At 36.3% G+C, this 23,947-nt stretch overlaps 3 protein-coding genes and 2 pseudogenes across 6 annotated transcripts; 4 read left to right on the top strand and 1 right to left on the bottom strand.

The window, feature by feature from the left end:
* Window positions 1-4,656: 4,656 nt before the first annotated feature.
* Window positions 4,657-6,391, top strand: LOC141830641 (myb family transcription factor EFM-like; annotated as a pseudogene).
* A 1,486-nt stretch (window positions 6,392-7,877) lies between these two features.
* LOC141830642 (LOB domain-containing protein 25-like) lies at window positions 7,878-9,070 on the top strand (annotated as a pseudogene).
* Window positions 9,071-12,377: 3,307 nt separating this feature from the next.
* On the top strand, window positions 12,378-15,474 carry LOC141831220 (uncharacterized). Its single transcript, XM_074718633.1, has 14 exons — window positions 12,378-12,461; window positions 12,573-12,650; window positions 12,740-12,911; window positions 13,094-13,174; window positions 13,332-13,414; window positions 13,500-13,612; window positions 13,705-13,809; window positions 13,912-14,021; window positions 14,115-14,376; window positions 14,458-14,541; window positions 14,637-14,687; window positions 14,774-14,845; window positions 14,932-14,994; window positions 15,275-15,474. The coding sequence occupies exons 1-14, from the start codon at window positions 12,452-12,454 to the stop codon at window positions 15,320-15,322; spliced, it is 1,332 nt and encodes a 443-aa protein (XP_074574734.1). The 5' UTR covers window positions 12,378-12,451; the 3' UTR covers window positions 15,323-15,474.
* Window positions 15,475-15,888: 414 nt separating this feature from the next.
* Window positions 15,889-17,828, top strand: LOC141830912 (uncharacterized). Of its 4 annotated transcripts, XR_012602003.1 has the most exons (3): window positions 15,889-15,929; window positions 16,306-17,541; window positions 17,813-17,828. XR_012602003.1 is itself a non-coding variant. In XM_074718359.1 (2 exons), exon 2 carries the CDS (start codon window positions 16,327-16,329, stop codon window positions 17,389-17,391), a length of 1,065 nt encoding a protein of 354 aa, XP_074574460.1. In that variant the 5' UTR covers window positions 15,889-15,929; window positions 16,306-16,326; the 3' UTR covers window positions 17,392-17,761. The 4 variants fall into 4 exon arrangements, 3 of the variants coding, with proteins under 3 accessions (XP_074574460.1, XP_074574462.1, XP_074574461.1); XM_074718359.1 differs by lacking the exon at window positions 17,813-17,828 and having other exon boundaries at window positions 16,306-17,761; XM_074718361.1 differs by lacking the exons at window positions 15,889-15,929; window positions 17,813-17,828 and adding an exon at window positions 16,028-16,041 and having other exon boundaries at window positions 16,306-17,761.
* Window positions 17,829-19,291: 1,463 nt separating this feature from the next.
* Window positions 19,292-23,112, bottom strand: LOC141830491 (uncharacterized). Its single transcript, XM_074717914.1, has 4 exons — window positions 22,993-23,112; window positions 21,666-21,860; window positions 21,400-21,572; window positions 19,292-21,321 (listed from the first exon to the last, which is right to left on the bottom strand). The coding sequence occupies exons 1-4, from the start codon at window positions 23,110-23,112 to the stop codon at window positions 19,332-19,334; spliced, it is 2,478 nt and encodes an 825-aa protein (XP_074574015.1). The 3' UTR covers window positions 19,292-19,331.
* Window positions 23,113-23,947: the final 835 nt, after the last annotated feature.

Here is a 23,947-nt window from a genome sequence, read left to right as displayed (position 1 = left end):
GATCCAATCAATTTGCTTGGGTAGACCAATCCATCATCTAGCCTATTCAATTCGCTTGATCTACCAAACACGATTGACTCAACTAGTCTGTTTGACTCAACCAATTAGCTTAACATGATAAGTATAAATCTAAGTCACACACTCATAACATATAGTTATTGAAAGATTAAATTAAATGTTAAAAATATTTATAACTTATAGAAAAAAAAGATAAGAATTCTAAAATAGAGGAACAGTTATTTTTTATGAATTGAAAAAATAAAATTTCTACTAAAATTAATATTATAAGGTTATTTTTATAACCGAACAATGAATCCTTATTCTGTGTAATGCATGAGAAATAAACCAAACAGACTATTAATATGAAAAGGAATATGATATTGGTGTCCCACTTGAGGTTTGAAAGCCGTATATTTTGGTTGCATGCATGACCATGCACGGAATGCAAGGGCTGTGGAAGTTGATCCACTGCACTGCTTGAATTTGATGGATAAGAGACAGCTCGTTTCTGCGCGGGAACAGTAAGGCCTTGAGTGGACATCCTTTTCCTGTTAGCTAGCTGCCACCTACAAGGCTCTCTTGAGTTTCCTATTTTGCTCTAGAAAAATACTTGGGAGACAGGATTGATGATGGTAGGGTAGGGATTAAAAAGATTGTCAATGTCAAAGATCATGCAGGTTGAGGTGGAGGACGGGAGGATTATGCAAACCACAATGGAAAAGAAGTCAAAAAGAAAACTGCATTGTGGATAAGGTTGAGGCTACGGTTCCTCACACCATTGATGGTGCTTTGCTTTGCTTTTCTCCAAAGGCCAAACAAAGCTTCGCACAAGTCAAAAGTGAATTATTCAGTAACTCCACTGCTACAGCTCATCTTTTGTTGGGACAGGATTCTAGTGCGAGGCCCAGGTTTGGTCCCCGTTTTTTCACAAATAATGTTTTAAAAACTGGGTCACTAAACTAGGACCGAAAGGCCAGCCTTTTTACCAGTTTGATCCTTCCAAAATGTGCTTCATTTGCAGTTTTGTTACTCTTGTTTTGTTAGCCTCCATGTGTTTTGCAATTACTATAATGTTCTTGATAGGTTGGAAACAAAACAAAAGTAAGGTTTCTATGCAAGCATGCAATCTAATTCTCACTTTTCACTCGAATTAAATGATAATTTAATTCCAAAAAAAGGAGAGACTTTGTAAGTTTAGTTGTCTAAGTGTTTAGCCAACAGACTAGTTATAGAAGATGGTATGTACATTTACTGTTTGCAATTGTAAGTTTCTGCATGAATTTATTGCCGAGTACTGTTACAGAGATAGCTGTGAATAGCCAAGGATAGATAGATCGCAGATATACTTGCAGCACTAATGGCTTCAGCCAATGAACCTTTTGAAGTGATTGATCATTGCATGTAAGACTATAATCTCTGTGACTACATTTGCTCAACTTTCCTTTCTGTTCTTCATTTAATATATTTTTTCTGGACAGCAGAAGGCTAAGGTGCTTGATAAAGCAAGCTGCCATTAATGGCTGTCCTTTGATGGATCCAAGATGAAGCTAGTCAGAAATCTGAAAGCCTCAAAGTTTCACAGGTAGACAAATAGGTTATTATTACTCAACAGCATATTTTGCTTCCGCCTGCTTCAGTTTCATGCTCCCGTATCATTATATGTCTCTCTGCTGCCTTGAAAAAATAATTACAGTGGATCAGTCAATATTCTGTGAGACATACAAGTCTTGGATTCTTTTGTTCAGTGAAGGACAAGTGTGGATTCTAGTGCTGCAATTGATTGCATGGTCCCTGGAACCCATGTCTATTAAATAATTTGGTAAAAATATAATGGATCATAAAAAAGACAATAGGAGTTGATGAGTTCTAATTTTTGTCTAAAATTCTTAAGAATTTAGTAAGTTTTTGATTGATGTAAATAGTAGCATGCTGTTCCCACTTCTAAAGTCTGACAGCAAAAGTTGATGAACAGTAGCAGCTGCACCAACTAAATTTAAGGGCATTTGCATTTTTATTGATGTTAGATTTAAAGTTTGATTATACTATGCCATTAAAGAAATATGATATCATTAATCATAAACCTGCAAGTTAGAGATAGACTTTGAGGCTTAATCTCTTGCTTGCCTTAAAATCTAATAGTCTGAGCAATGTTAAAAAAATATTACTTCCAATTTTTCTTCTTATCCATGTGTTGCTCTATTAGTTTATGGAGTCATTAACAATCTTATCTGCTTGAATATTTTATTTTATGTTAGTTTTCTTAACAATTGACCTTGACTTCATTTATCTTTTTGAAATGAAGGATCTTAGCCCATGAACAAGAGGAGCTTGGTATCATTGCATGTAAAAAATTTCTACACAACTTATGAAATTTACTTCACTGATTTCCAATATTCTTAGTGGGGCCACACATATTTGTTGTCTTGGAAGAATCTCACTTATCTTTTTGGATAAAAAAGACTACACCTTTTAGCCGGGTCCTTCAAGTTTTAACAGCCTCAACTCCACTAAAGTTTTGAACCATTTCTTTGTCTCCCATATTAGGGTTGTAAATAAATTAAACATACATAAATAAATTTGGTATTCGATTGGATAAGTGTTTATATTCATTCAATACATACAAAATCAATTAAATAAACAAGTTTAAATAACTCATTAAACTAAACAAATAAACTTAACATATATATTTTCAGCTTGTTAATGTTCGTGAACAATATTCATGAATTATGTTTATTAATAAAACTCTTATCAACGTGCTAAATAAATAAAAAAAATTAAAATAAATAAATAAATTTGAATTATCAAGTTCAATAACTAATCAAATAAATAAAAATTTAAATAATCAAATAAATTTGAATTGAGAATTTGATAACATTTAACTTGAATGGTCATTTTAATGGCTTAATTCATTTTAGACTCAATTTGATTTAGCTCAATTACCTTATCAAACAAGCTTAAACACCTCAAAGTTTAGTTCTTCGGCTTAACTTGTTTAAGGTCCTATCCACAATTCCAAAGTCAAATTTCTTACAACAAATGAGGGGCAAGTGTTTTCAAACTTGAGCCTCTCAACTCTAAATACTTTTCAATTCATATTTTTCTAGATTCACTTTTTCTTTATTGCTACAAGTATTCTTAGTATTGTTATGGGAGAATCACTCAACCTCTTGGTGGAATATTCTTTATTTTGTTGCACAAGAACAATATATAACCCACATGGCTCATGTCCCCTTTTCACTAAAAAGTTATAGAAGTAGCAAGGTGGTGTTGTGCATTAGGTTTACTCTCCTAATAAATAATTAGGACAAAATAAGGTTAAAAAAATATTAATACATTTATTATATATAAACCATCTATATTCAACTAAATTATAGATATTAATGTGGTTCACCACATGCAAAGCCAAATGTAACTTGGAGTTGACCCACAAGTTTCTAAAGTTAAGCACAATAGAAATGGTCAACAAGAATAGGCCTTAGCATAGAAACCAATGTTCTTGTTGAGCTTGTTGTTTAAGTTGGACATGATTTGGTGACCCACTTATCTAGATATGATTTGACCTTGGATTCTTATGAGCATATTTTAAATAAATACATAAAAAATATGGTTGGAGGAACTCTAAGAGAATAGATTCCGGACTTCAACAAAGCCATTGAGCATTAAGTTAAAAAGTCAAAGAAGATCATATGAAAGATTACAAAGTTTGTGTTTCTTCTCCAACATTGTGAGTGGAGGGCCCCTCATGGCTATTGTAGGATTTTATATGGAGGATTATTCTTTAGTTGTTGATTTAGTCAGAATTAAATCTTAATTATTGATCATTAATTAATAAAGAAGCATCATCAATCAAAAAGAACCTTTTAGTTGAAGTGGAAAGTCTTTTTTTTAATGGCAAAAAGGTGAACAAATTGACCATTCATTCTATGTATGTGTTTGAATTAATTAATAATCCTTAAAATATTGTGAACAAATTTAAATAAATTTTTATCAAGATCTTGAATCCACCTTCCAAAACCAAGATTGTCAATATCATACCTAGTTGCAATTATATTTGAGTAGAATAGTATGCAATATGGTCATTTGAAAAATAAATAAATAAATGAAAATTATTTGGTTTTCTAGATCAATTGTTGATGTTATTTGACTAATTCCTAACCCATTGAAACTTTATTAATTATTTGAATGTCTATAATTTTCACTGAAATGTTTTATAGTAAGAATAAAAAATGATAATTTTATTATTATTTGAAAAAGGAAAGAAAAAAAGGACAAGAGAATCTTTGATGATGAGGATGAACTTATCCTTACAGCTCCTCCAAGAATCTCTCTCTTTTATTCCTCAAAGTTCTAGTTTAAAATTTGAATTAATAATATTTTTTTCATAAATTAATCACCTACACCCAAAAAACGTACTTCATTTTTATTTATAATATTATTTTTTATCGTGATTTTTATTTGACAATTTTCGTGTAAATCGTTATATTCGGCGCCGAGCAAGTATCGGTTTCGTTTCGCCTCATTGTAACATGTTACGAACGCAAACGGCTCGTCGCATCCGGTTCTTTCCGGTCCATTTCTTGGCTCGAACCGGTCTGTCTAGTCTCGCCTGTGTATAAAATGGACCACGTCCCCTTCTCTCTCCGTCGTCGCCCTCGTTCTCGGAGAGGTCGGCGGAGGGGGGAAGAGTCTGGAGGCGAACGCCGATGGGGTCGGCTGCGACGGAGGTCGGCCTGGATCTTAAGCTCATCGCCACGAGGAGCGCCGGCGGGTTCCTCAAGGAGGCAGCGGCTGCGGTCGACGGCGGGGTGGCCAAGTTGGAGGAGTCGGTGAGGAGCTTGCTGGAGGAGCGGAAAAAGATCGAGGTTTTCAAGCGCGAGCTCCCCCTTTGCATGCTCCTCCTCACCGAAGGTGCTTAATCTCTTCTTTCCCCCTTTCGAGTTTTGAACCCTAGGCGGTAATTTCGGTTCGAAATTTGGAGTTTTTCAGTAGTTTCTCATGCGGATTTTTGCTGGGAAGCAGTGATTGAGCTGTTGAGGAAGGAGCTCGAACGCTGCCCGGGAGAGCGACTGAGGCACAGCTTCAAGGAATTCATATCCATTCGGAGTGATTGCGAAGAGGAAGGTGGGAACGGGATGAAGCTTGAAGCAGATTGCAAGGATAAGACACACTGGATGAGCTCCGCCCAGCTCTGGAGCCCTAATTCTACCGCCGACGACAAGGTCGATGATGATGGCAAAAGCATCGCGGATGAGGTGCAAAGGAAGAATCTTGAGCGGCGTTTTCTCCGGATTGATGTTTTTTTTAGCAGATAAATAATTTGGTTTTGGTTGCAGAGAAATGGAAGGCCAGATCTCATGGAGGAGAAGGCGATCGATTGCTCGGAGTCGAAAATCTACCATTTTCCGGCGGGATTCTTGCCGTTTAAGAGCTCAAAGGAGGCGTCGAAGCCCTCGACGACGCCGTGTGATCTCTCTCTTCTATCATTCCCCGCCGTCAAGGGTGCTGCCTTCTCCTTCTCTTCGACGGCCGACGAACACTCCGAGCACACCGACAGAGCCCCACCGGCAACCGGCGGCGCGCACCTTAGCTTGCAGTTGCAGCATGCTCCGAGGAAGACGAGGCGGTGCTGGTCGCCGGAGCTGCATCGCCGCTTCGTCCTAGCTCTCCAGCAACTCGGTGGTCCTCAAGGTAAGATTTTTAGACAATTAATGATCAAAAGCTCCATTTTTCCCCCTTTCTGCAGCAATCAAACAGCTTCCACCATCTGATCACCAACTGTTCATGATGCAGTGGCAACTCCAAAGCACATCAGAGAACTGATGAACGTTGATAATCTCACCAACGACGAAGTGAAAAGCCACCTCCAGGTACCTTTCAATCTCTGCACATTTTCCTCAAAACTTCCATTTTTTTCTCAGTTAATTCTTCATTCCTGTTCTTTCTCCAGAAATACAGATTACACATAAGAAAGATGCCTAATGCCTCATCAGCTGGTACCAATAAGGCAGTTCTATCGATGAGAGATCTCTGGAGTCACCCTGAGAACTGCATTTCCTCAACACACCAGAGCACTGTTTGTGTTTCCCAATCTGGCTCTCCTCAAAGTCCTCTTCACTTGGCTATCTCCAGCGGCGCCGGCGGAGATAGCTGCGAGGAAGATGACGGGAAGTCCGAGAGAAGCTTTAACTGGAGATCTTGAACAAAAATTTACAGCTGAAGCTTAGAAATCTGAGAGGTGTAGTTGGAAGAGAGGATCGTTGTTGGTGTTCTAGTATGTTTTGTGGCTCTCCGATATAGATTTGGAGCAAAATTATGGGAAAAAATGAGAACAATTTTGCCCAAACTTTTGTTTTGCATGGAAACAAGAAAAGAAAAAAGAAAGAAAGAAAGAAAAAGAACATCTTACATATTTGCCATTTTACTAAGAATAAAATGCTTATAATTTTGGAGATCAAATTTTGGGATCTAATTAACTGATCAAAGCTGTTCTTGATTTAGAACGTGAAACTAAAAAGATTAAAAAAAAATTAGTCTAAATCTTGCTAAACTAACGTCAATACTTATAACAATCCTTACCTTAAACTTATTCAACATAGCCATGAGTGTTTAGAATTGAGTATTCGGTTAAAATTGAACTAAATTGAATTAATCAAAATTGAATTGAATTTTTTTGAACTAATTAAATTTTTAAATAAAATTTGAATAAATCGAACCGATAAAATATCAGTTAATTCGGTCGAAAATCGAATTAACTGAAATAATGAAATTTTTTTAAGTATTATGAAAAATTTATCAATTAGTTAGGAATTTATAAATTCATTTATTTAGAAATTTATCGATTATTTTTTTATTTTGATTAATTTAGTTTAATCGAATAAATAATTTTAAAATTGAAATCAAATGGAATTAATTGACTTTTTTTTAAAAAAATTAAAATTTTAAAATAATCAAACTGAATTTTTAAATTCGATTAGTTCGATCTGTCTGTTCGATTTAATCGAACTTTTGTTCACTCCTACGAGTGCTACTTCTTTGGCATTAATATAGCCCTCAACTCGCGAACAAACTCGCTTCAAGTTTCAATAGTTCATGTTATCTCCCTCGCTAACAAAAGCACATCAAGAGATAATAAGATTAGTGGTAGAGATTGACACAACATACCTTAACTAAACACTAGAGATCGAAAAACTAGCGGTTGAGAGAAATGAAGGAAACTAAGTCACCAATCCAACTTTACACCCTATTGCTCTTTTAGAACTCCATTGACATAACGAAATTTCGCCTTCTCCTTCACCCTAATTTCGATGAAAATCGTATAGCCTTCACCATCAAATTAAGTATAAGACTAATATATGCCTTCGACTATGATCATTGAGTGTATTTCGAATCTCCTTTGCACAAAAAAAAAAACAAACAAATAAATATATGAGACATGCTTTAGGAATTGTAATTGTCCCATTTAATAAATGAGAGGAACCTGCATGAACTATACATGATTATGTCGGAGCATATATGAAAGTGATATTATAATTTAATATATATCTAAGAAAATTAAATTGAGAAAAATCAATTTAAATCTAAACAAATATACATATTACTTAATGATTAAGCTTTAAAAATAGAATTCCTTGCTAATGATAATATGAATTTTAATATTTTAATAAATTTAATTGTATTTCAATTATTGATCCATCGGTTTCAAATCGATAGATCAAACCATACCCACTTCTATCAAGTCCACATCATATAATGTGGATAAACCAAAAAAAATAAAAATATTTATATATTATTCTTGATATTTCTTTTGTAATTATTATCTTTTAAAAAAAATCTAAAATAAAAGGTCAAGCTCGCCGTTTTATTTCTCAATAGCTGTTGGGATCTGAAAGCCAACCTCTCTCCAATATCTCCTTCACAATGCCGGATTCCTTGGAGATCTAATCATCCAACCAACAAGGTCACAATTAAACCCTAATCTTCTTTTTCTTCTTCTTCTTCTTTTATATTTAGATTTTTTTTTCTTCAATTGTCAATTATGATATATATATATATATAGATCTAAGAGGCTGAGTTAGATCTCGATTATATTTTTAAGGCAAAGATTTTGTTTTGGATCATGTTTTTTCTTTTTGTTTCTTCTTTCTGAGATCTTCTCGAATCTATATCCACTAATGAAACCCTAACCCTAGCTATAGATCCCATATAAATCTCTAGCTCCACAGGATAGATTTTGTTTTCCAAAATTAGCAATTTTTTTGACAGAGATGATGTTAGGAAACCCTAAGTCTAGGTATAGCTTCATGTTTCGAGTTCTTTAATTAATTTCTTCTCTTTGGGCAGTGGAGTCGTCGTCGATCGGATCGGGGCAATGTCGAGCTCGTCGTCGTCTCCGTGCGCGGCGTGCAAGCTGCTGCGGCGGAAGTGCACGCCGGGGTGCATCTTCGCGCCGTATTTCCCGCCGGAGCAGCCGGAGAAGTTCGCGAGCGTGCACCGCGTGTTCGGCGCCAGCAACGTCGGGAAGCTGCTGAAGGAGATCGTCCCCGAGCGGCGCGAGGAGGCGGTGGCCTCGCTGGTCTACGAGGCGGCGGCGCGCCTCGAAGACCCCGTCCACGGCTGCGTCGGCTACATCTGCCTCCTCCAGCGCCGCCTCGCCGAGATCCAGCGCAGCCTCGCCGAGGCCAAGAAGGAACTCGCCGTCTTCCTCGGCCCCGCCGCCGCCGCCGCCGTCTTCCTCCCTCACCACCTCCACCACCACTACCACCTCCAGCACCACCCCCTCCCGCCCGCCGTCGTGCCCTTTGCCGAGATGCCGAAACGCCACCGCCGCCGCCGCCGCCGGTGGCTTCCTGCAGCATCATCACCACGCGTTCGACGATCGCATGATGGCCGGAGGCGACGCCGGGCCGCCGCAGCTGGTTGCTTTCCCCGGTTCCGAGCAGATCGAGTGGCCCTATGGCTATGGAATTGAGCAATTGAGAGTCAGGGAAGGTGTTAATTAGTTGATTAGTACAATAATTATTTAATTAATTCCCTGTGTAACTGGAGAGATTAATTAATTAGTTAAGATCAATTAATATGGTTGGTTTCATCTCAAAATTGTCTCTCTAATCAGAACAAAGTTTTTAGAGCCACCTTAATCAAATCAAATTATTGTGTTTTTTATTCCATTTCCATTTGAAAATAAGATGTCATAATCTAGATTTTTTTTTGTTTCCTTTTCTTTCATTAACATAATAATTAAAGATTTGTGTTGTAAAGAGTGAAATACATGGAACGAGAATAACCTAAATCAAAGTAAATATGGCTTTAGGGTTAAATTAAAAGATACTGAAATGATAATTACTGAAGGTTTTTGTTTAAGATTATATTGAGTCAGAAAGAAGCAGTTGATATGAAGGACTTGAACTGGAAGGTGGAATGCATGGTTTTTGTCAGCATAATCTTTTGACTTTGGTTGCAATTAATCTGTCCTTTTCCTTTTCGTGCTAACTCACATAGATTTTCATAAAAGTCGATCGATGACTTCCAAAGCACTGACTGATCAGGTCACTCATCAGAGAAACAAATCATGATCATCATTCATGGTTGCTGATGATGATACAGTAGTACTGCAGACGCAGTAGCTTTTTACAATCATAGTAATTATATATGATCAGTTCAGTTCTAATTAATACATTTAATTATATTAATTCAAGAATTGAAAGAAATGGAGAGGACAAGGCAGAAACTAGCTAGCTAGGAATGGAGAGTTTCTTCTTCAGGAACAAATAAGAATACTGAACAGTTTCAGCGAAGAAGATGATCGTCAGTACGCTGATTTGACAGATATTTTCAAGTAATTTATCCTATTTAAAATTTTAACTCCTTGATTTTTTTATAGTTCCTTTAGCATCACATCCGTAGGGGTGAATTAGGGTATATTATATCTTTTGCCTCCATGGAAGTTTGAAGATATATGAAGAAGTAGGGATGATAATGGGTTACATTTGGGTCGGATTTTATATCCTTTATCTTCGTACTCATTTATTATATCCATCTTTATTTTTATTATCCTTGGGTATTCAACTTTTATCTCCATCTCCATATCCCATCCTTATATCTATTAGAGAATTGAATATGTTTTTTATTATTGGTAAAATTGTAGGTCCTAATGATTTTATATGGTGATATTCTATGCGTCTATATGTGCACGACATTCGCGACATAAAATTCAGGGCACCTGAAAGTGTTTCGGACGCTTGTAATAAGAGTAGTATCATTTTATAATTTTTTATAATTTATTTTTTTACTTCTAGTTAAACCATTTAAGATTTTGTTTTTAGGATTTAAAAGTTGGTTATAGTATTAAACACAAAAAATTTTCAAACCAATAAAAATTTAGTTGTTCACGCGGCGGCGGGGTGGGGGGGGGGGGGGGGGGGGTGTATGGGATAAAGAGTGCAGGATAATAATTTTGCACACCCCATAAACATTTAAAATTTTTTTTGCTTTGAATTTTTTTTTGCTTAATACTATAACTCAACCACTAAATTTAAATGACTTAATCGTAAGAAAAATCTTGAATGACTTAACCATAAATAAATAATATATATATATATATATATATATATATATATATATATATAATTCGAGTTTAGTATGGATAGAATTTTATCATACTCCTAGCTCCATATTCAAATCCAAAAATCTTCCTAGCCGACTATTTGATCATTTAATCGGGTCAAAAAAATCTTTCTATTTAGTTATAAATTATCATCACCACAAAGAAGAAGAAGAGAATTTTGATTTTTTTCACTTTGAGAAAAGTTATTAAAATCCTTTATGAATATTTTTTAGTCTTAGAATTTTGATTTTAAAGAGTTATTTGATTATTTTTTTTTCACTTTGAGAAGACTTCTTAAAATCCTTTTTTATGGATATTTTTTCTTTGAAATTGTGTATTTTATTATAGTTATACTCTTGTCTTCTATTCAATAAAAATTTAATTAAGAAGCAACCGATCTTTTAAAATATTTATCTTATTTAAAATTTTAATTTTATATAATTCTTTTGAGTGTTTTAGGGTTTATTGTAGTTGTAGTCTTTTTCTTTCTTGTCTATTCAATAAAAATTTAATTAATTAAGTGTTAAAATAAAGATAATCATGTGTAAATTCTAATTAATCGATATTAAAATTACTAAATATTATTCTAATAGGGAAGTAATACAGTGTCAAAGTGTGGCTAAATAATTTTAATATTATTAAATATTATTCAATTAAGTTTTAATTGAATTAAAATATGCTATATAATTTTTAAAACTATCATAAATTTTTATATTTATTTTTTTTCACTTAAATAAAATTTGGTCAAAGTTTAATTGTATAAAAAAGATAAAAATTAAATGTTTTTTTATGGCAATGACCCTAAATATTTTGGAATTAATTTTAGAGACAAATTTATGGCATTTTAAGCAAATCTGTTCAAGTAAACAAGCGGAACCCTCGTCCGTCTCTCTGCGCTCGGCCCGCATCGCAAATTTCCACTGGCCGCGCCGACTCCGCGCCGCGGCCGCCGCAGCTCCCCTCCGCCACCCGCGCCACCTCCGGCATCCTAATTCTGGGTCTATCATTCGAAGCCGAGGGGGTATCGTCGACCGACGTGTCACCGTCCCTCTCTTGGTGATTTCCCTTCGCCTGTAGTTCTCGTTTCGTCTCAATTTTTTTTTTCTTGTGGTGACATTGGACGACTTATACTAGTTCTCGCGATCGAAAATTCAAAACTTGTCGTTTGATTTATGCTTTTCTGTTGCAAGTTGCACAATCAAAATTTATTCTTTTGTTTATTAGATTTATTTAGAAGGGTTATTGATGCGGGATAATTTGAAGATTTTATTATTATTTTTTATAATTTTTATTTTTAATAATTTTTAGAGTTTTTGATATTTACAATAGTTTTGAAAATTTCTATTAGTTTTGAAATTTTTTATTTTTAAGATATTTAAGTCCGTTTAGGATTTTTAGAATTTTGAATTTGTTATAAATTTTCTTTTAGATTTTATATTTGAAGTCCGTTTAGAAGTTTTTGTATGTTAAAATTTTTAGAATTGTTAGGTCTATATAAACATCTTATGAGTTTATGTTTAAAAGAAGAAGTTTTTGATTTAATAATATTTTTGACGGTTTATTTTCTTATCTCCAGGTATTCTTTCAAATCAACAGGTTTTAGAAGATTATTTTTTTCGTTCGTAGTCGAACTAACGGATTCAATATTGCCCGCAGGATAATCGCTATTTCGTTCAGCGTCAGTTGGTATTAGAGCATTGTCCGGGATAATCGTTATCTCGTTCGACGTCAATTGATATTAGGTATTATTATCTGCAGGATAATCGGGATCTCAGTCAGTTATACTTGTTTGTGTCTCAGATTGGAACATAGGATCTTGATCTTTCTCTTTCGTTGTCCTCAGTTGAGATGGGCAGAAGTAAGTATATCCTTGTTCTACTTGAATATTTCAGATTGTATTTCCCTTTTCTTTTCCATGAAAATTTCAATTCCATCAGTTATGATCCAATTGTCTGTTTCACTTTGGCAGAAAATTTGAATCCACAAAGCAATGCATTCAAGCGGCAAGAGGCTTTCTTTAGGGGAAATAAATCTCAAGAAAGGCTTGGTGAGTGATTTGTCAATCCTTCTTTGTTATGTGTTGCTTGGGAACAGCTGTATTATGTTATTGGTACTTGTTTGCCTTTGATCCAACAGAGGCAATTGGTCAAGAGCATAGGCTTTTGATGAGGGACAATCCATGTGAACCTTATTCACCTGTTGAAGCAAACGGTTATTTTGATCGCCCTGTTGTTGCTGCTGATACTTCTCCTTCCTCTACCAGCTTCTCGCATTATAGCAAGTACATAGATGATCTAAGCCTCAATAAGTAAGATTTATTTTCTCAATGAGATATCTATCAATCTCCAATTTATTGATGAATTCTATTGTGTTTTCTCTACTTATACATGTACGACGACTATAAATAACTAGCTACTTCTATCTTCAAAATTTTAAAAATTAATGTATTTTATTTTTTCTGATTATTAACTTTTATGTTTCCAAATCTAGGGTCTCAAATAGAAAGAAAGCTTTGGAAAAGCTTGTTATGGCATATGAAACTGAAGTGCTCACTGAGTTTACAAAAAACAAGTAAGATTTTCCTTGTTTCTTATATATCCTATCTTTAAGAACCGCGCTAATGGAGTTTATCTATTTATTTCTTCCATAATTGTTTATCATTCATTAGCCTTTTTTTTCATGGAGATTCTTCAGTTCAACCTAATTATTCTTTTTTTCTTGTTAATAGATACATTACAATGTCATATTGGTCCTCAAAATTAATTAAAAAAGGCACAACAGCTGAATCTCATTTAGCTTGCCGTCTCATTGGTTAGTGCTAATACATATCTTTTTTTTTTTAATTTCTTTTTCTCTTATTTATGAATAAAATTAAATCATGTTTTTATATATATAGGGTTACTGGCAGTCAATATTGACTGCGAGGATGCTTCACACGAATTGATGAAAGAAACAATTCCTTCACTTTGTGAAGCCTATAAATCAGGAAGCAAGACTGTGAAGATACTTGTATGAAAGTACTCTCTTTTGATGTTTATACGCCAATTTTTTTTCCATAATATCTAAATTTATATTAATCTTAGTTTTTCAATGTTATGTAGGTATTACAATGCGTTGCTATGATATGCTCTTTTGGGGCGACGGATCCAGATGAACTGCAAGATTCTATGAAATTTTCATGGGAAATTTTTTGTCCTAAACCCAGTGTATGTAGCAATAATATTGTCTATCTAAACAGTTGGATATAAATTTATTGCTTGTTTTATTTAGTTCATCAAACCATACCATTTCTAATTCATTAAATGCAGGATCAACTCGGTGAAACTCATCCTGCTGTGTTATCTGCAGCACTATCTGCTTGGACATTTCTCCTTACATTTGTCGATGAGTGGAGAATTCATCCTACGAACTGGAAAGGGTATATATATAATTAACAAACAATTCTTCTTTTATCGAGTTATATATTTACATGTGGTTTTTTGCACAATTTAACATTTTCAATGGCACACAGGTTAATTTCCTTCCTCTACACCCTAATTGAAAAGGAGGATCAATCTGTGTGTGTGACTATTGCAGAAGTTTTAGCCCTTATTTTAGATATCGACAGACTATATAAATTCTCTGAAGAAAATTCTGGTACATCAATTGACTCACTAAAAAGTCAATTGTCTGAGAAATTCAAGAAACTCCCCAAGGGGCCTAACAATGGAAGCAACACAAATGCTAAAAATGGTGAGGAAGAGTTTCTTCAGGGTATTCTCTTGTATATTGAGGTGATCCTTCTACGGCTCTATGATTTGTCAATTATTATACACGATTCATAAAGCGATACCAAGTATGATATTTCTCTCTAGAATGGTGCTTCAGAAGAAGTTTTCACAAAGATTTCAAAGAAGTACCAAATTCCAAGGGTGTCAACTTGGAAGCAAATTTTACAGGTTTGATTTCTGTCTTTGCTTTATATTTTCTAAATTGACCTCTCTCACACATTTATATACTCTTTTTCTAATTAAGACCTTTATCGATTTTATAGCTAAGATATGTGGAAAAACTTCTTGGAAGGAATTTTTCGAAACACATGAAGGTGAGTATTTGATGTGTAACAGGAACCAATTTTCAATTATGTTTTTATTTAAAAAAAACCTTCTGCCTTGTTTCTATATCCATTAGAGAAACCATCGGCTACTCGATGCAATGAAGATTGAGCAACCGATTACAGAAAGGCCATTGCCTCGACCAACCGTGAGCTATTTGCAAAACTCAAATCTGTTACACATCAACCAATGTTGTTAGAACTCAGTTGAGAATAAATTTCATTTTACATGTAGGTTTTTGGAGAATTTGATCTTGACCAGAAGGCTAGAACTCAGTTGAGAAAAATGTCTGCTCAGGTAAAGTTTACTTATTAGAATTAAGCTCTATATACAACTTTGAAAAGGGATACTTTTTCTTTAGGGAGAAACATAGTTATGAAAACTGGACAGATTGAGTAACCATTTGAACTGGTTGAATTCGACAAATATTTTATATAGATCCGTTCATTTTGATTCAATTTCCAGTCTATTTTTTGCAACTTTCAGACAAAGCCTCATCATGCTGAATTGTTGTTAATTCGCGACATATCGTCGATATCTTCTCAATTCTAACTTATGATAACTACAATTTGTGCAGAGGAAACAATCCTTGTTGTTTCAAGATAACTATGACATTGAGGATTGAGCAGGCAAACTCAGAAGAACAAGAAGACATCTCCAAACAAAAAATTCTTTCTAAAATTCTAATATTCAATGTCAATTATTTCAATTCTTTCTTGCCTTTATTTTTACACTTTTAAAGGTTGTGAGTTTGTATGCTCTAATAGTTGTAGTGAGAAATTGGACAATCATATTGATAAATTTTTATAAAGAATTAACTTGTTGAGGTTTTATAATTGTTACAATTAATTTCTATAATGAAAAAGCTAAGAACATTGAAAATATAACATATCATTTGCTAATATATTGAATTATGAATCATATTTAAAAACTATTTTTCTTATATTTGTCAATTAAAATGATCAAGAGAGACAGATTGATTGATGATGTAAACATAAAATTTTAAATTGGAAAAAATAAAATGTTTTTTTAAAATAAATTATGAAATGCTAAAATATGTTTTTAAATGGAGTCTAATGTGAAAGGAGGAGGGTTTTAACATTTATAAAATAGTTAGGTATTTTTCTGAAAAACGGCCTATAAATGATTAAGAAAAGGGGGCCAAATTCTGTAACTTTTTTACCACGATTTCGGCGATCGGCTGCGAAATCTGCGAGATCTTCGTCTGCAAGGTTAGATTTTTCTACTCTCATTCGATTTCACTTCGTTTGCTGTTGTTTTTCCTTTTTTTTGATTGCTCTTCGTCCGGTTGCTGCGCTCGTTCCTTTTTTTGTTCTTTTCCCGGTAGGGTTCTTGTGCAATCCGGCTTCCATCTCGGAAATTCGGAACGATTTGGATTGATCTAGGGTTTTGAAGCCGTTTATGTTGTTCTAGATTTCGCTTATGTCGTTTATCTCTTACCTCGAAGGCGATCGCTGTTTTCCCGATCCCTCAGCCTCCATCTTGAAAACTATGCTCCATGCTCTCGATCAGCCAAATTTGACTTGGTTTCTGTTCTTCTGACTGATTTTCATATGTTTTATTTGATCTCTGCTACATTCTGTGCAGACCCATTTCGATTCTTCTGAAATGGCGACTTGCAAGCAGTTCTCCCGAATTGATACTTGCGAGCTCAAATCTCAGCTGTTCAGGAAGCTCGGCCGCCAAAGAGCAGAGAAGTACTTCTACAACCTCAAGAGATTGCTCACCTCGAGACTCAGCAAGCTGGAGTTTGAGAAATTATGCTACAGTATCATCGGGAAGGAAAATATTGCCCTCCATAATTTGTTCATCAGATCGATCCTCAGCAATGTTTGTCTCGCGCTTGCTCCGCCTAGCAGAGAGACTCTTACAGGAAATTCGCGCACGTCGAAAATTTCCGGCTTCGGCGAAACCTTCCCTCCATCTCCTCGGAGGGGAAGATCCATAAACAGCAGGGACCGAAGATTGGCTGAGCGTTCTAGCCTTCTTGGGCCTTACGGAAAAATTCCTCCAGGACATGTTCAAGAAGCAGCAAATTCTTGTGATTTACAGAGGTCCAGAGAGCAGCAAAGTGCCCCGGAGTTGATATCTATCGGCAGCAAAGCACTAACATCTGTCGAAGATGGGGAAGAGGTCGATCAATTTCGATGTAGCCCGAGTGTTCAAAGTAGAAGTCCTTTGAGACCTCCACTGGGCGTTCCGGCAACTGCCGGTGATCGTTCTTGCAAGTCTTTTCGCGGTGGTTTGGCATCGAGCTTTCGAGTTGATCAGTCAAATATTCGCGAAAGCTGTTATCGTACTTCAGAACTACCAGACTCAAGGGCCTTGAGGGGTTGGTTGGAACGGAAGTTGGAGGTTCAGGGCCTCGGTTTGTCAGTTGATTGTGCTAATGCATTAAATCACGGAATGGATGCATTCTTGAGGAGGTTGATCAAGCCTTGCGCGGACCTTGCTAAAGCAAGGCGTAGTTCGAATAGGATGAATCGAGCAGATAGAAGTATTTTGCCTAACATGAAAGGTTTATGGCAAGTGGATCAAGCGCAAACATTAAGCGGGCGCTATTATACTTCTTCGCATGATTTCCAATTGGCAATGGAAATGGATCCTGAATTACTCGGAGGCGATTGGCCCTTACAGCTCGAGAGAATGCGCCTGCATTTTTCAGAAGGTTGAAATCCGACTTCTTCACGGTGATTCCGAACAATACAAGTTGAGGATCCCATTCCTCTTGAGTGAAAAGGAAATTCTAGGCATCTGAATTTTGAAACCCAGCTTCATGGAACATGGCATAAGGGATAATGACATACACCTGCTTCCTTATAGGTTTGTGCTGATTTCTTGTGATAGATCTTTACATCCTTGTCAAATTAGGCTGTAAAAATTTCGATTCGAAAGCATTTCACAAGAAATTTTAAGTCCATAGTGATTTCTGAGAATGAGCTATGCATGTAAATGATAGGTTAATTTTCACCTGTTGTTTCATTTTTGAAACTATACGAGGCATTCTATTTTGATTTAATGAGATCAGGATGGATATTCACTACATTTCTATTCTTCTTGGAACATAATTGCCCTTGATTTACTTATTGTGTAGCTGGATATGGAGTACTTTCTGCAGTGACCATTTAAAACAAAGGTAATATGAATTCCAATAATCTAACATCGGCGCGGTAATATTCATTTCTCATTCAATTGTGTTGTCTTATTCTGTCAAAGTTTAGTTATCATTACTTCATTGAAATAATTAGCCTTCCCTAACCTTATTATGCTCTTCAAGAAAATCCTTGAGAAATAATAGCCAAACCCTGCATATTGATCTACTTCAGAGGATCATTCAAAAAATGTAACTAGTGAGATACCAACTTAAAGCTGCCGGTTTATTGTGTTTGAGCCAACTTAAATCTGCTTAACCACAACTAATACCTGACTTTTTTTTCCTCTTGTTGAAGTTCTCAACAACTATTTAGTGATTGTTTCTTGTGGAGGAGAAAATATATGTATGCTTCTTTACACCATCCATGATATACAGTGATGAAGCACATTTACCTCTTTCGCATACTTTGTGAATTCTTGTTTCAATCAAGGTTTGGAATTTTAGTTGCAGTGTCAGTACTATCTCGGAGCAAAGTAGTGCCAAGATTCAGATTCGGCAGGGTTTAAAAGATGCCGATGCAGTTTTGAATTGGTATCACCCTTTTGATTTCCTACAATTTAGTTTGGCTGCTGATATTAGTTGTGGGAGTTCTTGCTGCACTCAAATGAGATCAACACAAAATTTTTTTGCTTCATTGATAAGTTACTGTAATACTTATATATCTTGTTTAACTTTAATACTTCAAATCAAGGTTGTTATATTCTTTATTCTTCATTTGCTGATACAGGCAAGATTCAGAAACAAGATCTTCTATCATGGATTAATAAAGATGTTATTTATTTTCACCATGCTGCTTTCCATTAGACAATTTTATCTACAGCATGAGCTTACATGTATGAGAATAGAATCTTGCTGCAATAGTAAAATTGCTATCATGTGACTTTATGATCATGAGTTTGAAAATAATCTCTTACAATATAGGATAAGACTGCGTACAATAAATCTAATGTGGTTCGATCCTTCTAGAATCCTACATTGATGAGAATTTTTCATACATCATAAGCATGCTTCACTATAAAGTTCTTACGAAGAAGCTAAATATTACCATCAAGCAGCATCTTGTTATTGAGAGGAGTACATAAGAGTATATGCATGAGTATATACGACAGTTTGTAACATGACTTGCAATAGAAAGGTTTCCACTATTGTTTATCAGAATGAGATCTGATCGTCTACAATTGAGGTCATTTGATACCTAAAAGTGATACTTCATCAGATTCTTCTGCTGGAAGTCATCAGAATGCCATAGAAAGGTTTGCACTATTGTTTAACAGAAGGTTAGGTAAACCATCAGAAGAATTGATGGATTTCAACTAAGTGAAACAATTACCAAATGATACTCCAGAACAAGAATGCACAGTGAAATCGGCATGTGAGTTTTCTTCCCTTGTAGCTCGATTTCTAGTGTACCCCCTCTTCTTCCTCGGCCTTCCTCCAAGCAGCCTACAGGAAAACAAAGTTATAATTGGGTGGAAACTAGGCTTTTATGAAACGAGTTTAAGCTTACCTTTTCTTGTTCGATCCGTGATAGATGAGGCCGCATGGAACTCCCCAAACTCAAGCCACCCCATGCTGCTTCCAACTCTTTCTTCCTTGCTTCTCTACGAGTTTCATGTTTGACATAATCTGCTGGCTCTTGAGTTGCAGATTGCTTGGCTATCTCCAGCTTTGATTGGTGTTTCACCAGAATCTCATCTAAACCGGGCAATTCTTCAGCTTGTTGTTTGGTTTTGTTGCCTTTTCTTACAATTTCAGTGGCTTTCAGTGCCTGTTTCTCCTTCTCAAGCCGAGACACGTGCTTTAGCAAGATCTTATCCAAACTAATGTTGTTTCCATCTTTAACAGGGCCTTTGGACACAGTGTCATGCCTCTTTGATTCCACAGTTTGTATTTTCTCCATTGCCAACCTATGCATTGGTTTGATCAGAACCTTATCAAGGCCTATTGTCCCGAGTGTGTCATCATCACCTTTAGAAAAGGCCTTCAAGACCTCCATCTTAGCTCGCTCAACTCGAGACATGCATTTATCTGTCTTGTGCAAATGCTTGATAGGAATCTGCTTTCTGTTCTCTTTGTTGCATTCCTCTCCTTCTTGAGTCAGGATGTTGTCACATGATGGTGCAACACTGATAGATTCAGTTCTCATGATGTCAGTTTGGATTTCACTATTGAGGTTTGATTTCATACTCTTCCCTTCTTCATGTATTTCAGATAACTTTCTTTCAACATCCTCATTCTCCAATTTGGCTAAAATTCTATGATCCTTTAGCACAGCATTATTTTTCTTTGCTTCTTGGACTTCTCTTTCCAATTTTGAGACGTGCTTCACCAGAAGCTTGTCTAGACTGGGTACTTCGGTGATCACTGATTCATGATCCAATAACTTCCTTTTGACATCTTCATTCGCCAATGTTCCCAACATTGTTTGATCTTCTAGTGAAGCACTATTTTTCTTTGCTTCTTGAACTTCTTGTTCTAATTTTGAGACGTGCTTCACCAAGAACTTATCTAGACTGGGTACCTCAGTATTAACTAGTTCAGGGTTCTCAAGTGCAGCACCTTGCTTTTCCAATGTTCCAAACTTTCTGTTATCCTCTGGTGCAGCATTACTTTTCCTTGCTTCTTGAACTTCCTTTTCGAGTTTTGAGATGTGCTTTACCAGAAACTTGTCTAGACTGGGTACTTCAGTGCTAACTGATTCAACATCATTGCTTTTGGTTCTTTTCATTTCACGAAGAGCAGCATTTAGTCCACAAGTTGCAACTATAACAGCTAGAGAAGAAAGTTCATCTTCATGTAAGCATTTTAGCCTGTCAAACATGCTATTTGTGAGCTTTGTTGGTGACATAGAACTGCTGCTGCCATCACTAGTTGAAAGCAAACTGGTATTACGTTTCGTTTGCTTCATCCCGGTGGCCTTCTTCTTGTTGGCATCATCACTGCCATGTGACTCTTGCTCATTCTCTGCTATAGGATGACTTTCAAGCTCAGAAGATGCATCTGGTAGACCTTCAGTTGAAGGGTTGGTGGCATCATCACTGCCATGTGACTCTTGCGCATTCTCTGCTACAGGATGACTTTCAAGCTCAGAAGATGTATCCAATAGACCTTCAGTTGAACGGTTGGTATCAGGATTTTGACTGATTTTACATAGCAAATTCCTAAATTCTTCTTTACTTGAAGAAGAGGAACAATTTGCAAGCATCACGAATGCTCTTTTTACTGCTGCAGCAACCTCTTTATCTACATCAAAGGCAGTTTCAAAAGCAGCAGTGACCTTGTGGGTGGATTTTCCCCCAATACCTAATGATGTTTCTATTTCGTATGGCCTCCTTTGGGAGTCAGGCCTGTCATACATCATTACTCCCATCGATCTGGCAGCCTCGAAGGCATCTTCCGCGCATTTCTCTGCTTTCTGTAATCGCGCTTCTGCTTCTTTACTATTAATCCTGGATAGGAATGCACATCTTCAATTGCTTAAGCTTAAGCTATTGTTCATGCCAATGCTATTTTGATTAAGATATTACCTGGCTGCTCCAAGTATTCTACACCAGGATGCTTCGACCAATGCAGCTTTCCGAGCTTCCATGGCTTTTTGGGCTGCTTCTCGAGCTGCAATCTTTTCCCTTGCAATCCTAGTATAATGAGGATTCGCATTTCCCAGAGTTTCATCAAGGGAAAGATTCATTCCTGCAATCTCCTATGTGAATAAACAAACACTCTTTATCTCAATCTGACAGTATATTGCCTTGTGATTTATGTAGGAAAGATTAGCGATGAATATTAACAGTACCTGTAGATGCTTTATTTTTCTCTTCAGGAATGAATCTGCCCTTTTCCGTGGAAACCAATTCAATGGTGAAACATTTTTCCTGTGATTAGGCTTCTTAATCTGTGATGCAGATTTATTAATTGAATTGAGAACTGAACCAATGTCTTTTGATCCACCATTCTGCACGAGTAATACGATGTCAGTACCATCTTGCTGCTGTATATAAACATTGCTAGTGTAGGACTTATTTCATTCTTCGCTACAACATGAATAATGAATCTCAGTTGATTTGGCGACTCGATGTCGTAGTCATTAAGAGTGTCAAATCTGAGAATTAGAATTAGAACAACTAAATTTTACTGATAAACAACAGATACTGATAAATTCACTTATATGTGGAAGGATATTGTCTAATTGTCTAGCATCCTTCCTGTTGGATTTGGAAAAGAAAACCAGTTAACTTCTGGAAGGAAGTTTGAGTTAGCTTAGCTTCTATGACAATGTTTTTTACCATAAATCAGATGAATACGACTTCCTCAACTATCAAATGCAAGGCTTTGGGACCAAGCCACAGATGCAAAATGGAATGACCTATTACTGGAAGTCCCACACGCTATCACCTTCAACAATAGACATATTTAGTAGGAGACTTGGAATTCACTAAATATTTTGTTTTTGTTTTGTTGAAAAGATTAACCAACAGGGGAAAAAACGCTAGAAGATGTTAAATCAAACCAAACTTAAAGGTCCATCTACAGTCTTAGAGAAGACCCTGAGTAGCCAACGAGATAAACAGATTGCAATAAGGACAGATGTAAGGAGAGTTTTAAATCTGCCGTAGTTGTGGACTGGAATGCCAGTGATTCCATCGTGAAGAAACTGGTACAGCTTCATTCCTAAAGACTGGTAGAACTCACTAATGATCCTGATGACAGTCGAGGGAATGAACTGGCTCAAACAACACTAAGTGATACTCCAACAACTACAAAACAAACATAGGCTCTCTTGTGCTGTATCATTTCAACTCTTCTAAATCTGGTCTCTGTCGGGGAAAAAAGGCTATCAAACAACTAGGTCTTGACAATGGCACGATGATCGTCAATGGTATTGGTAATGCCAAAATCTGCAATAAAACCCTATTACTCCTGTAGATTCTAGGCTCCAACAAAGATTTAGGTTGTATCCTAAAGATCTGTCCGTGAAAAGAGACCTATCAATCGGTGCGGGATGAGACCAAGAAATCAAGAAGAAAAATGAGGGCAACTCGGTGATTCAACTCCGTTAATCGACTTTAAAATCCGATTAAGATCAAAAGGCAAATAGAGGGACTAGGGTCGACGATACTGACCTTTCTTCCGCTGCCGGTGACGGTGGACGCCGGCGCTTCGAGATCCGAGCCCTTCGCCGATGACTCGACGGAGGGCTTCATCGCCGCCCCATCACGGGGGAATGCATCGCCGGATTCCATGACCAAGCGAGCTCACGAATCGAACGGAAGCAAGCAGACGCGTAATCGCAAGGCTCTTCCGCTAAAAACCTAGAAACAAAATTGGGGATTAATGACGCCGATTGAACGGAGGCGGCGGAGACGCCCGTTGATTTTGTTTTATTTTTTTAAAAATCAAAACTAGCCGTTACGGATTTGGATCCTTCCCTATTCCGTATTTAATCAAATTTGCACCGCCACGTCACACGAGAAGAAGCTGCGTGGCCCCACCGAAGGACCCACACGGCGAAAAGCCATTTACTTCGTCGCCTCCCTGTTGACCCGTGCCCTGTACTCGCCTTGCTAACGAAGGAAGCAACGGACCCGTTCGAGCGGGGCCCACACGCCCATAAAAGTCATTTCCCTTCGGCGGTTCGTTGATACCCGTGCCCTGTACTCGCCAGGCTGCTCGAAGAAAGCAACGGACCCGCAGTTGGGTACCACCAGGAAGACTTACTTTTATTCACAATAAGAGAATTTTTCTTATCTATAAAAAAGATTTTTAAAAGATTTATGAAATTAAAAAAATTGAACAAAAAAATTCTAACTATTATCGGGTGTGATTTGAGATTTTTAGTTAAGAGAAATAATTGAAATTTTAAATCTATTTTTTTTCTTTCCAAATTAATCATGTGGAAGAGATCAGTAATTAATTAATAATAAGATTTGAGAGAAGATTTTTGTATTATGAAAAAAATAAATTTTTATACATTTATGTGGTATATTGGAAATTATAAAAAAGTCCCTTTAAAATTCTAACTATTAGATATGCTCTAAAATCAATATGAAATGAGAGAATGTCGCTCTAGTCCCGATG

Source organism: Curcuma longa, chromosome 6 (genome assembly GCF_044706935.1).
Source record: "Curcuma longa cultivar G26 ecotype Majalengka, Jawa Barat chromosome 6, ITB_CL_G26_1.1, whole genome shotgun sequence".
Taxonomy (NCBI): Eukaryota; Viridiplantae; Streptophyta; class Magnoliopsida; order Zingiberales; family Zingiberaceae; genus Curcuma; species Curcuma longa.
The sequence above is the reverse complement of the archived record's forward strand: the minus strand, read 5'-3'. Positions and strand labels throughout refer to the sequence as shown.